Source organism: Nicotiana tabacum, chromosome 11, assembly GCF_000715075.1.
Source record: "Nicotiana tabacum cultivar K326 chromosome 11, ASM71507v2, whole genome shotgun sequence".
NCBI classification, from domain to species: domain Eukaryota; kingdom Viridiplantae; phylum Streptophyta; class Magnoliopsida; order Solanales; family Solanaceae; genus Nicotiana; species Nicotiana tabacum.
In genome coordinates, this window is record NC_134090.1 from 105,961,385 (window position 1) to 105,976,348 (window position 14,964).

The window sequence follows — 14,964 nt, forward strand, 5'->3', positions numbered from 1 at the left end:
CAATTTTAAACCACAGGCCCAAAGAACCAAACCCCCACCGGATCGACCCGACCCGGTCTGCCCCATAACCCAAACGAACCCCACCCTCCTTTTCTATTTTTCATCCCCTAACCAAAAGAGAACCCTAAACCACCCGCCCTCCTCTTCTTCTCCTTCTCCAAACAACCCCTCAAGCTCCCACTTCCATGGTTGCTTGCCTCCTTCATATTCACCAGCGAAAGCCCACGCCTGAGCCCCGTCCCCATCGTCCCAAACGACCATCTGCTGCTTCACCCCTCATCCTAAACGACCCCTCCATCTCCAGCTCCAAGCCACCACCCTCATGGCTGCTGCTGCTTCACCTCTGCTGCCTCACCCATCGTCCCCAGCTGAACCTCCATCTTCAACCTAAAATGGCGGAACCCTAGGACAAAAGAAAGCAGCGACAGACCTCTAACCTAGGACCCCTAACATACAACGCCGCCGCTGTCTCTTCTCCAAGCCACCGGACTAGCTGAACGACCAAGAAATCTCAGCTCGACCACTCTTCAGTCGAGCAGCTGCCCCCTCCTCCTTCTCCGTCGACTCAATCAGTTCTCCAAACCACCAACCAGCCTCACCATCGTTACCACCCCAGCTCCCCCACGACCTGAAATGGTCATCTCCCAGGCAGTACGTCGAGGTCATGCATCCGAGGTCATGCTCAGTCATACTTCGATGTAGTACGTCGAGGTTCCGTTCAAGTCCTTGTCTGTTAGTCAAGCATCGAAATAGTGTTGCGAACGAAGTTGTGTTTCATCGGAAGTTCAACATTGTTCGATGTCGGATCGTTAGCATAAAGGTCATCCATAGTTCGTTCACGGATTTTTGTTGCTTTGTCTTTGGTTTCGATTTAATATGTGGTTTCATTTTTGAACATTTTCGCATGATATTCCTACTGCATATTCGTTGAAATTGTGTGTGTGTGTGCGTTTTGGACGACTTTCCTACTGTTTTGAGTTCGATTGATGCTCAAGTTAGTGATTGAAATCTACTCGCTTGATCCGTTAAGTTTGTTCGGATATGAATCTGACTCTGTTGTTAATTCATGAACATTGTCGATTAGGAGTTTGTTTGGGCGAGTTTGTTATTTAGAGTTTGATTATTAATTGGAAATTGATTAGGTGAATTGGTTATAGCTGCTAAAGTTTGGTTAATTGACTTAGGAGGATTGAATATAGCTGATGGGATATAATGGTAAATTTCAGTATTTTCAAGGGCATTTTCGGGATTTTAAGTTTTATAAAATAATTAATTTGAGTGCTCTGTCCATTAAGTACTAATAATATTAAAATAATACATTGTTTAATACATAGTGGGGGCAAGATATGTGGTAGTGGGAATTAATACATTGTTTAATATAGTGGGGGACAAAACATGCAGTAGTGGGGAATAAAGGAATTAAATAAAGAAAAGACATGTGGTAGTGGGAATTAATACATTTGTTTAATGTAGTGGGGGACAAGGCATGCAAGAGTGGGGAACAAAACATAATGGTATGAAAAGATTAAAAAGGATTGATTAAAATATGTTGCCCATACCTGTTTTGGGTTATAAATAGAGTCATTAATAGACAGTAAAGGAGGGGGTTTTGAGAGAGGATAAGAGGATTTTCTGAAAAATTTGGAGAGGATAGGTTTTACACAGAGGGGCTGGTTTTTGGAGGAAGAAAAATCATTTCTCTTCCAGTTTTTCTTAGAGTCTAGGCTGGATTTTTAACATTTAAAAGTTCAATAATTTGAGAGTAAAAAACAGGCTGGTTATTTCTGGGTTTTCACTGAGGTTTTAAGTGGTTGTTGAGTTTGTTATTTCTGGTCTGCGTGGGTTGGTGTATGTGCTGTTTTCATTGGGTTTGCTGGAACTATGCTGGTTCCTTCATTTTAATCTGTCATTGGGTTGTTCTATCACTGCGTTGCTGTGTTAATACTGTTGCTGACCGCTCCTTCATCTTCTTGTATTTCCGTTATCCAGGTACATGTTCTACAGCTCTCAAATTTAATGGAAAGGAAGTAAAGAGTTGTTGGAATGGATTTCTGAAAATAACTGTTTCTTTGTGTTTAATTTGATGTATAAGCAGTAGTTTATTTGATATTTCATAGTATGTATTGGAATGATTTTGGAATGCATAAACTGGACTGTTGAATCTATTTCTACAAACATGAGAATATCAATTGTAATTAATCTTAGTTTGTGATTACTAGTTATGAAATATAGTGTAGTTAATTCTTTTTTTCAGTAGTCGTGTAATAGTTTCAAATAGGTTATGCCACGAAACAGGTTCAAATAGTTCATGGAAATCAGCATGTTGGTTTAATAGGGTTAGTTCTGAAATTGCGAGTTCGCCTGAGTAAGTAGCATCATTTTAAATAGCAATGTGAATAATGTTAGTAACTAATATTCTCAAATGTTAGTGATTGATGTTAGCCTAGTGTCAGTTTTTTAAGCATTGACGCATTTCTTCGACAAGTCGTAAAAAGAGTAAAAAAAATGGCTTTGTATTACACATAGTTAATTCCAATAGTTCAATTCATCTAATAATGTTAGTTTAAATTAATCAAAGAATAGTTAGTTTGTTTTGATATTACTGGGTGTCAATCTCGTGTTCTATTCATAATCTCAACTTTAGTGTTATTAACTAATAGAATAAGGAACAATCCAATCTCCCTTGAGTAAGCTCTGTTGCAATTTTCCGTTTGCATTTGTCTTAATCTAATAAACAATAAGAGGCACGAGCTTATAAACATGTAACTAATTACGACATCTTCTCTTTTATTTTAGAGACGAACTTAATAGAAAATGTAGTCGCTTTAGGATATCCTTGAATAAAAAATGAGATAAGCCTCGCCGAATAAAAAATACCAAATTGTGGGGCCCTCAATAAATATTTGTTTTAAAATACTTAGACTTAGGGACGGGCCGTTTAGCCAATTCCACGGCCTTCCCCAAAAGATAACAATGCGTTAGTATCTGTTAGGCGCGTACTTTTAATAATTTACTTTCTTAAACTCGGGTGCACATTTATGTGACCCAAATCCAAATTTCAACGGAGTCGAAATGTGTCGTAACCACGGGTACATTGATTGTGACGTGGTTCGAGATGCATTTCCATGACGTTGCAAATTCCTTTAAAAAAATAATGAATGAGACGAGCCTCGACAAACAAGAATACACAAACTGCGGGGCCCTCAACGGACAGTTATTTCAAATGCTTAGATTTCGAGACGAGGCCGCATAGCGAACTTTATGACTTTTCTCAAAATAACAACGCGTTAGTATCTTTAGGCGCGTATTTAATAAGGTTATCTTCCTAAACTCGGGTGCACATTTATGTGACCCAAATCCAAATCTCAACGAAGTTGGAACGTATCGAAAATTGCGGGTACATTTATGTGGCGCAATTCGAGATGCATTTTCACGACGTTGCAATTCTTTGAATAAATGATAACAAAAGCGGTAAACAGTTAAAATTTTCACATAGGTTCATAATTGTATAAAATCAGATAATCAAGACGAATATGACAGTTGAGCGACCGTGCTAGAACTACGGAACTCGGGAATGCCTAACACCTTCTCCCGGGTTAAACAGAGTCATTCTTTTCGTCGATTCGGGATTCAACCGGTGACTTGGGACACCACAAATCTCCCAAGTGGCGACTCTGAATCTTTAAATAAAATCCCGTTTCGATTGTCCTTTAATTGGAAAAACTCCCTCTGCGCCCCTTTGCGGCGGCGCGGGTGAAAAAGGAGGTGTGACACCATGCAGACTTCATTGAAAAATGACCTCTTATTTCAAGCATCCAGAATGGTGTATCTAATTCTGCACATTCGTTTGGTGGTCTAATATTCTGCACAATGTGGTTTGCCAAATCTTCAGGTAGAGTCTGAAATATTTTTTCCAAGTTCCACATACCATTTTCAACCAGATAATTGACATTTTGAATATCCTCATCGATACCAAACTCTGAAGGCACTTGGAAATATAAGGTTCCCAACTTAGTCTAATTGTCGAACCAGAATTGAGCTGATCCCATTCTCGGTTTCCAGTAGATTTGATTCTCAATCAAGTCCCTACATTCTAGCATTTTTCTCCACATGTGGGATCCACGGTTCCAAGGTACAATTACTGGATTTAGTTTCTTGCAGTACTTTTGACTAATAAATGCACTCCATAAACTGGGCTTTGTCCTGAAATTCTACCACAATTTACAGAATAGTGCCTTGGATACATCATGTAGGGACCTGAAGCCTATGCCTCCCTCCTCATAAGGCATACAAAGGTTAGTCCACGATGACCAATGTCTAGAGTTGCCTCCCACATTGCTGCTCCAGAAGAATTTGGCAAAAATGCTATGTAATTTATTGATCACATAAATTGGTGGATTAACTGCTGACAACATATGAATTGGGATACTCTGCATGACATTTGCGATCAATACAGCTCTGCCTCCTACAGATAGGAGTTTGCCTTTCCACGACTGCTGTTAGTCCATGGCCTTAGTGATTGATCCCTGGTAATAGTCACTCCTTCTTCTTTCATAAAAAATAGGGCAGCCAAGATAGGTCATAGGGAAACATTGTCTTCCTATACCTGTAATCCTTTCAAACTTGTTAATCACTTCATTATCCGTTAAATGATGCAGGTATATGGCAGATTTGGCTTTATTCACCAGTTGACCAGACGATGATTCATAAGCTTGCAAAACCTCCATGACAAGTCTCAGTGAAGTTTCATCAGATGAGGAGAAAATGATTGTATCATCAGCGTATGAGAGATGATTTATTTTTGGGCTCCTTTTTGGCATTCCAAATCCACAGAAATACAGGTTAGTGTATAGTGAATTCAATCCCCGAGACATTGCTTCTGCTGCTAGAATGAATAGGGTTGGTGACAAAGGGTCACCCTGCTTAACTCCCCTCGAAGATTTGAAGAAACCATTTGGCTGCCCATTTATAAGAATAGAGTACCAATTATTCCCAATCAAATCAAAGATCAATCCAATAAACGCTTCAGGAAATCCCATCTTCCTTAGCATTTTGGCCAGGAATAGCCATGATAGCCTATCGTAAGCTTTTGTTATGTCGAGCTTAATCACAACATTTGGGCCTGCTTTTGTTCTCAACCTGATATCCGTAATGATTTCTTGAGTTAACAGTACATTCTCAACTATACTTCTTCCCTTCACAAAACCTGCCTGTTCCTGTGAGATTATGTTTGGTAAAAATTCAACCAACCTTTCATGAATAACCCTCGAGAAAATCTTGTTAACAAAGTTGCTGAGACTAATTGGTCTCATGTGTGCAAAGGTCATAACTTCTTTTTTCTTTGGTAATAAAACCAGGTTTGTGTGTGTCACACTCTTTGGCAATTGCTGACCGCAAAAGAAAGCCTTGACCATGCCTACTACATCTTCTTCAATGATTTCCTAGCATGTTTGGTAAAAGGCTCCAGTGAAGCCATCCGGTCCACCTGCTGAGTCCCCATTCAACCCCATAACTGCTCTCTTCACTTCTTCATTGGAAGGCAAAGCCATCAATGTTTCATGTTGATCACTATCTACCATTGAAGGTACATGATTTAGAATATCAAAAGCATTAGGAACTTCACTCTTAGTAAATTGATCCTTGTAGAACTTTAGTGCTTCTTCTGCTATTAAGCGATCTTCTTCAATCCAGTTACCAAGGCTATTCTGGATCCTTGATAATTTCAGTCTCTTCCTTCTCCCATTAACTTGAGCATGGAAGAATTTAGTGTTTCTATCGCCATCTTTCAACCATAACATGCCAGTTTTTTGTCTCTAGAATTCTTCTTCTAATGCAAGATATTTAATCATTTCAGTTTGTACCTGTTGTAATCTTTGTTTGTTCATCTGTGTAGGATTGACTTCAAATTGCCTTTCATGAACCAAGACCACCTCCTCCGGGCTTGCAATCTTCTGGAATATAGCCCCATATGTAGCTCTGCTCCAAGTAGATAGTGCTTTCTTAAGCTTCTTTAACTTGTAGTTAAAAATGCAGAAATGGTTAGCACTAAAATCGGCATTCCAATTCTCCTTTACTACATCTTTGAAGGTTTCATGCTTAGTCCAGAAGTTAAGAAATCTGAAAGACTTCTTAATTGGAGGAGTTTCTATATCACATTTCAGCAGCATTGGGCAATGATCAGACCCAATTTTGGACATGTGAGTTACCTCCAATCCAGGAAAGGTCTGTTGCAATTCATGATTGCCAAAATATCTGTCCAATCTTTTAAAAATACAGTCTTCCTCTGATCTTCCATTCCACCATGTAAATATGCTTCCTTTAAATCCCAAATCTGTCAAGTTGCAAGTATTGATGTAGTGCCTAAAGTCATCTACTTCAATGAGAGAAACTGGTAAGCCTCCAAATTTTTCTTCCTTATCCCATATCACATTAAAGTCACCTCCAACTAGCCGTGGTACTGTCATATCTGATGCCATTGCATACAAAGAATCCCATTGTTCAATTCTTTCAATGCGATCACATTTGGCATAAACTAGTGTAAGGATGAGCTCAACATGTGTTTTAGTGTGCGTTAATCTCAAAGTCAGATGTTGAGTCATGTTATACAAAATATTAACCTCAAATATTTCATCAATAAAAGCCCAAATCTTGTTTGATACATTCACAACAGCCTGTACCAAACTAATTCTTGCTCTATACCTCTCCATTTTGTGAGACTGTTGCATAGGCTCAAGGATTCCTATGAACTCAAAGTGATGTTTTCTGTACATTGTAATCAGCCTTTCAAATGCTTGCATTGTATTTACTGACCTGACATTCAATATAATTGCATCCATTAATTGTTTTGGGGTTTGGACAGTGTTCTCCTTGTTTGTAATCCACTGGCTGGGACAGTAGAAGTCTATTTTGACTGTTTCTTTTTTCCTTTTGTTGCAGATTTTACTATATCAATAAGCCTTGGCGACAGATCACCCTGCTTGGCAACATTAAGGAAATTTTGTGAAGTGGATTCCTCATCCATGTCTCTACCTTTAAGTTCTGCGTTACCAACTTGGTCATGTACTTCTATTGCTTCTTTTGATATCACAACATCATATGCCTGATTGGTATGTTCAGTATCTTTTTCCTGATTGGTAAGTTCAGAAGCTTTTTCCTCATGTTCATTGGTCAACAACTATGTATTGTTCGATGGAGCAGCACTTCCTGCTACATCCTTCACTGTGCTCAATGGTACAACACTTCTTGCATAGACTTGCATTGTCTTCTCTTGGTTCTTGTCTGAATTTTTCTCTTGGTTCTTGCCTGCATTTTCATCTTCTTTCAAGACATTACTAACATCATTATGTAAAGTCCCTCCTGGATCTATAATATTGATGTTCCCCTCTTTTGTCTTTTCTACTGCTGCATTTGTGCATTCATTTATGATTTGAATATTGATTGCATTGGCATTACAATTAACACTTTGATCTTCATCTTCCACTTCATTTCCTCCAATTTCTTCTTCACTAAGCATTGTATCTGGAATCTGACCATCTGCTAAGACTTCCTATGTTTGGTTGATCCATAATCTCCCTCCTGCCCATTTATCTTTTTCATTGGTCCTAAATTTCTCAAAATCTGTATCTTCAATTAATTCAATTTCTTTATTGTTTGCTAAATGTTGTTCAACTTTGGTGTCCTGTGAAGGAATGTCTTGACATGAAGTATTGACCTAAACTACATTATTTTTGAATGCTTCTTGAACCCATTGGGCAGTTGAGTAATTGTCAAAATGCTACTCATTCCCCAAATCTTGTTGTACACAATCTGCTGTTGATTCCCTATTTGCTGCATGATTTCTTATTGCTGTAGGATTGAAAGTAGGTGCTGCATGGTTCAGTTTCTTGAGTTGTGTCTTAGATGATTGTCTCCTAGAAGAGCTAGGAGAAGTTACCTTTTGTACCACTTGTCTAGTTGAAAAATCAAATTCCTGCTCCTCTGACTCATTTTCCACACCTGCTGTGCAATTATTTTGCTGAATATCATTGTTGCCTGTAGTTTTTTGAACAGGAGATTCCTCCACAACTGCCAGTTGGTTACCTTCATTAGTCTCACCATTTTCAATTTCTAAGACTGCAAATTGGTTAGTTGTTTGTATTTGTTTTGTCACCGGGGTATTGTTAACAGGAACCATTTCTTTACCTTCTACATTAGAATCTTCAGTTTGTTTGCCTTTGTTTAGTCCCCTATTGTCGCGAACTTCCTTCCATTGAGGGCCTACATTACCAACTACCTTACCACTAGTAAGGATCATCACAGGAGCATCATGTTTTGCAGGTTTATTATTGCCTTGTTGCACAGTTGCAACATTTTCCTACTCCTGTAGATTTTTGCTTTCCCTTAACTCAGGATTAATTCTCCAACATTCAATCCTATCATGTCCTTGTAACTTTCATTCTTTACAGCAATTTGGTAGGTAATCGTATCTAATCGTCACCCACTCAGTTCTCACTTCCCCAGTTGGCTCATTAACAATATCCATACGAATTTTTTAGGGAGATCAGTTAATAAATCAACTAACACCTTAACTCGTGCACAACTTGGCCTTGCCTTGTTAATAGTAGCCAAATCAAGATGCATTGTCTTTCCCACAACATAAGCCAATGAAAACATACATTCTTTCGCAAAATAAGTAGGCACCAAATTTGGAAACGAAATCCAAGCCATTACCTTAGGTGTTTCCTCATCTACTTTAAATTTAGCATCATATATGAAAGTGCGCAATTGGTATTCATTTTCAGCCTTGTCTTTTATATAATAAACACTCTTCGATAAGAATTCAACAAAATCTTGCCATAATGTCAATCGTATCAACACATGCCTGTCACGAAGGTGTCCAATAGTACACTCGCCTTTGATTCCACATTGAATCGGGACAATTCGACGCAATTCATTAAGATCAGGCCAACCATACGAAAATTTGCACACCACAGCATACTGTAGATTTTCAATCTTATTCATTCGATCTACCTCGGCTTCAGTGAAACGTACCATTGGTTGTCCTTGAAATAAAACTGGTCGACGCATTGGAATAGGCTCGACAATACATTGTGCTTGAACTGGGGCATTTATCGTGGCTGGTTTCAGAATATTTGAATAATCTAGAGGCTTAGGTATTGTTATGGTGTTGTTAGGACTGGAAGGGGATGCTTGGGAGGGCTGACCAGCCATTGGAAGTGACTGGTCGCCGGCCTTAGAGGCCATGAACGACGACAATGTAACAGATAACTGAAGAAGAACTACGTGCTACAGTATTTCGAATTTTTTCAAATCTGCCCAGATATACTACATATGTGCAGTATGATTGCACCTCAAAATGCAATATTTCTCTCACTAGTTTCCAGCTCAAAAATATAACAAGAAATTTGATATAACTTCAAACCTTCAAACAGAGAAATATCGTAGCCTTTCCTCGATGCTTCAGTATAGCTGCAGCTCCTTACACCCACTTTTTTTTTGGCAGTCCGCTAGGCAATGCCTAGGGCTAGTTTTTATATCTATAAATCAAAACAAAACGAAATATACAATGTCAGGTGGTCTTGCAAAATGGAAATAATAACCTATGTTTATTACATAATACCTATTACCAATATTGAGCAACGGACTCAAAATTGGTATCACATATGAACTGATGTACACATTGATGAAAAATCCTAGCCCATGCATCAGATTAGCACGCGTGTCCAATTTCAAAACTTGCATACTGCACATAAAGCCCCTTAGCCTTGTAGCCACTGCCCAACTTTTGACTTTGTAGCCCCCTTGTATTTGAATTCTTGCTTCTGCCTAGTTTTGTTGATGGTGTTTGCTTGTATATGCCCTCATGATCCTCCATAGTAAAGTAGAAATGCAATGGTTCGTCAACTGAATATCCTCAGCATTTGTGTATCCCAATTCCTTAGCATGTGGTAATATTGATGCCCATCGCCTGCTGTGTGTGCTGCTCGTGTATTTTGTTGTCCACAATTGAAGGATTATCCAAGTACTAAAAAATGTACAGAAAATGAGACCCCAAGTTCCTTGTTTTAATATCTCAATGAGCTTGACTACACTGTCCACAACATTACTTGGTATATGAACCCACGCCTGACAGCCTTTTCCTCCTTTTGATACATGAGCATGTAGTGAAGTTACAGCATGATTGCAAAGCTGAATGCGTTGCATATCCCAAGTATTAAAACATTTACCTTCTTCAGTTTTCCAGAACCTCATGGTGACTCCATTTACGTATACCGTATCTTTGGTCGTTGTTGAGCTCCTCGTCTGTTCTTCAGCTTTGTACCAGTAGGTACAGTTATTTTTAAGCGCAATTGAGTTCTTGTACAAAGCTCTGTTTAAACTTTGCTGTGATGTTTCCTTTATACATGAAGAGATGTCCTTGCCATAACAGCCATTTCGATTTGATTGATGTTGTGTCCTGCTGTTTCTGTATCTTCCGTTGGTGACTCTTGATATGTGACTTCTTGTAGTGCATTTCTGTAATAAGGTCATATTTCTCACCATCCAAATGTTATCTTTATGTCGTTGACACATCCTGCAGCAAACTATCAGATGCTTACAGGTGAAGTTCCAGTTCTTACAGGTGAAGTTCCAGATCCACTTCCCTAAACCATTGTATCCTATCGATGCTTTCATGCTTGAGCTCACCACTGATTTCACTACCTGGGAGTGAGCAGACCATGCTAATACCACCCAAGTAAGTTTAATCAGTTGGTGAGCCATGGTTACACCAATGATCCCTACAACAAAGAACACGACGTTAGCTAAAGTACATAACATTGTGATCTCCTGTAAATAATCACAGCATTCCTCTTGGTCCCCTTTCTCTCCTTTATTATCCATTTGTTTCCGTCTTAGTTCTTGGCAGCCTTCACCCTCAAATAAGGACATTGCGATTTATCGGAGTTCACAATCCTCCTACTATTTGAATCAAGTTGTGCAAATCCTTGAGCTTCAAAGTCACCACTATCCAGTGCACAATTCGCTATATAATCTGCTAGACTATTGCCCTCCCTTAGAATATGAGAAACTCGAACATTGCATTCCTCCATTAGTGTTTTAATCTCCTCAACGTACTCATTAATATTCCACGGAGCTCCCTATTTTCCTTCTAAAACATTCTTCATGAGCATGGAGTCTGTTTGTAGCATAACATTTGCGAGTCTATTGTCTACACAGTGCCTCATTGCTTCCAAAATCGCTACTGCCTCTGCCTCATTATTTGTACCATGTGTTATTTCCTTTCCTAGTGCGTAGATTACATCTCCTTATTCATCTTGCATCACATAACCTATGGAACTCCTTCCGGAATCTCCTCTGCTCTCCCCATCTGTATTGACCTTGATCCACCCTTCATTAGGTAGTTCCCAGATCACTTTTGTCACCTTCAAATATAGAGTATACTTCTATAATTTTTGAATCAATTCAGGCCATTTGTGAGTTACATTTTGCATGCTAGGTTTCCTTATTTTGACAAGCGACTGTAAGGTAGTAGAGACTTGGTATATAACTCGACTTATTGTCACCACCTGCCCATACTTCTGGCTATTTCTTCTTTTCCATAGCTCCTATACGATGATAGCTGGTAACACTTGTAGAATATGCTGCAGACGATATACAACTTTTGATGTCCAGCATTTCACAATTACTTGGTGCAACGACAAACCTTCCATGGTAATTCCTGCATTCGTTAGAAAGTAGGTCCATACTCTTGTTGCTGCATCAGATGTAAAAAATAAATGAGGCATTGATTCTTGTTCTTGAGCGCAACACCAACATTTGGATGGCATAGAATAGCCCAATTGTCTCATCCAATCATCTAAAGGTAGTTTTGCTTTCCAAACCTTCCACAAGAAGAAGGATATTTTAAATGGTAATCCTTTTGTCCACAATTTACTGTACGCAATGGATGGATCATTTCTCTTTCTCAAAAACTCCCAGGCAGACTTCACACTAAAACTTCCTCTTGTTTCCAACATCCAAAATGGTTTATCCAAAATATCAGATGCAACTGGAGGCTTTATGTTCTCTATGATATGTGTAGCATACTCCTCTGGCAATAGCTCCTTTAATTTGTCTACATCCCATGCACCTTCTTGTACCACATCGTGCACATTATTAACAGATTCATCAATGACCAAATCTGGAGGAGTAATAAAATATAATGCTCCAAGCCCCATCCAGTTTTTATACCAAAAGAGAGATGAACCCATTCGTGGATGCCAACCAATTTGATGTTCGGCAATATCCCTGCATTCTATCATCTTTGTCCATATATGAGATCTACGACGCCAAGGGACAATAATAGGATTGAGTTTCTTGCAATATTTTTGACTCAGGAATGAACTCTACATGGTAGGTTTCGTTCTAAAATTCCACCAAAACTTACAGAATAATGCTTTGGAGCCATCATGAAGAGATCTAAAACCTATTCCTCCCTCATCACATGGAAGACATAGGTTAGACCAATAAGACCAATGTCTACTCATTCCACCCACAGTACTACTCCAGAAGAATTGTGCAAACATCTTATCCAACTTGTTTATAACATTTGTAGGGGGTTCACAGCAGATAGTATATGAATAGGCATACTTTGCAGAACATGCGAGATCAAAATATAGTTTCCTCCGATTGAGAGTAGTTTACCTTTCCATGCCTGTAACTTGTCCATAACTTTGGTGAGTAAATTTTGGTAATGATCCATCTTTCTTTTTGTATAAAAAATAGGACACCCAAGGTAAGTAAAGGGAAAATCTTGCCTGTTAATCTCAGATATCCTCTTAACCTTATTTACCACCTCTACAGGAGTATTATGGTGCAAATATACAATAGATTTCGACTTATTAATAAGCTGTCTAGATGCAGCTTCATAATCAAATAGGACTTGCATTATTAATTGCAATGAAGTTGCATCTGAGGAGGAGAAAATAATAGTGTCATCGGCATATGCAAGATGGGTAATCTTAGGACTCCATTTAGGCAATCCAAATCCACAGAAATGCAAGTTCAAATGTAATGCATTCAAACCTCTTGATAATGCCTCAGCTGCCGGAATAAAAAGAGTAGGGGATAGAGGGTCTCCTTGTTTCACTCCTCTTGTCGACTTGAAGAAACCATAGGGCTGCCCATTTATCATTACAGAATACCAATTGTTTGAGATGATACCAAACACCAGACCTATGAGTCTTTCTCCAAACTCCATCTTTCTCAAAACCTTAGTAAAAAAAAGCCAAGAAAGTCAATCGTAGGCTTTAGCCATGTCTAACTTTATCACCACATTTTGCCCTGCTTTAGTCCTTAGTCTAATATCTGTAATTATTTCTTGAGTTAGCAGCACATTCTCAACGATGCTTCTCCCTTTAACAAATCCTGTCTGCTCATCTGATATTAGATTAGGAAGCATTCCAGCTAGCCTTTCATGAACAACCCTCAAGAAAAATTTATTTATAAAATTTCTAAGGCTAATGGGTCGCATATCAGAATAAGTCAAAATCTGTTTCTTCTTAGGTAATAGCACCAAATTTGTGTGAGTCACAAACTTTGGTAGATTATGCCCATTGAAGAAAGCTCTAACCATGTCATAGACATCATCTCCGACTATATCCCAGCATGCTTGAAAGAAACAACCAGTGAATTCGTCCGGTCCACCTGCACTGTCTCCATTGAGCCCAAACACTGCCTCTTTCACTTCGTCTTTGTTAGGTTGCCTCAAAAGCATATCATTCTACTCATTATTCACCATGCGTGGCATATGATCCAGTATGTCAAATGCATCAGGAACCTTATCTTCATGAAATTGATCAGTGAAATATTTTACAGCTTCCTCTGCCTTAGCCACTGAATCTTCAATCCAATTGCCCTCGCTATTTTGTATTCTCTTCAATTCCAACCTTTTCCTTCTTCCCATGACTTGCGCATGAAAGAATTTTGTGTTCCTATCTCCATCTTTGAACCATGACAATCCATATTTTTGTTTCCAAAATTCCTCCTCTAGCATTATGTATTTTATGAACTCAGCTTGAACTTTCATAAGTCTTTCAATATTCTGAAAAGAAGGATTCAACTAGAATTGTACTTCATGAACTAAGACCACCTCTTCCAAACTAGAAATCTTTTCAAAAATGTTTCCAAATATAGCCTTGCTCCAGATTGAAAGAGCTTTCTTCACCTTTTTGAGCTTGTAATTGAACAAAGTGAAAGAATTCGAATGAAAGTCTGCTGTCCAGTTTTCTGCTACTGTATTTTTGAAAGTTGGATTTTTTGTCCAGAAATTCAAAAATTTGAAGGACCTCTTGATTGGGACTGTAGAGGCCTGTACACTCAACATCATCGGGTAGTGGTCAGAACCAATTTTGGAAAGATGGTTTACCTCTAAACCTGCAAACATCTATTGGAATTCTGCTTTTGCTAGTATTCTGTCTAGTCGTTTGAAAATGCAGTCATCTTCACCTCGACCATTCCACCAAGTGTAAATACTTCCTTTAAATCCAAGATCGATAAGGTTACAAGTATTTACATAATGCCTAAAATCAAGAACCTCATTCATGTGGACGGGTCGACCTCCAAATTTTTCTTCTTCATCCCAGATAACATTGAAATCTCCTCCCACTAGCCAAGGAAGATTCATATCTCTCGCAAGTGTATATAAGCTGTCCCACAATTCAATTCTTTCAGTAGAGTCACATTTTGCATATACAAATGTAACAATAAGTGACCTTCCAGAATCCATGTTTGTTATTTTTAGTGTCATCTGTTGGTCCATATTGATAATGATATCAACACCATGATCTTCATCAACAAATACCCATATTTTGTTTGAAACATTTGCGTAAACTTGTAGCATTCCGATCTTTCTTCTATACCATTCTAATTTCGTGGCTCTTTGCATTGGTTCCATGATACCTATGAATCGAAAATGATGTTGCC

At 38.6% G+C, this 14,964-nt stretch overlaps 2 protein-coding genes across 2 annotated transcripts; both read right to left on the reverse strand.

Annotated features, from left to right (window-relative positions):
• Nucleotides 1-11,606: 11,606 nt before the first annotated feature.
• On the reverse strand, nt 11,607-13,240 carry LOC142165966 (uncharacterized). The gene is made up of 2 exons (XM_075224359.1): nt 12,798-13,240; nt 11,607-12,321 (listed from the first exon to the last, which is right to left on the reverse strand). The coding sequence occupies exons 1-2, from the start codon at nt 13,238-13,240 to the stop codon at nt 11,607-11,609; spliced, it is 1,158 nt and encodes a 385-aa protein (XP_075080460.1).
• Nucleotides 13,241-13,762: 522 nt separating this feature from the next.
• LOC142165967 (uncharacterized) lies at nt 13,763-14,425 on the reverse strand. Its single transcript, XM_075224360.1, has 2 exons — nt 14,132-14,425; nt 13,763-14,083 (listed from the first exon to the last, which is right to left on the reverse strand). Exons 1-2 carry the CDS (start codon nt 14,423-14,425, stop codon nt 13,763-13,765), a joined length of 615 nt encoding a protein of 204 aa, XP_075080461.1.
• Between the last annotated feature and the right edge of the window lie 539 nt (nt 14,426-14,964).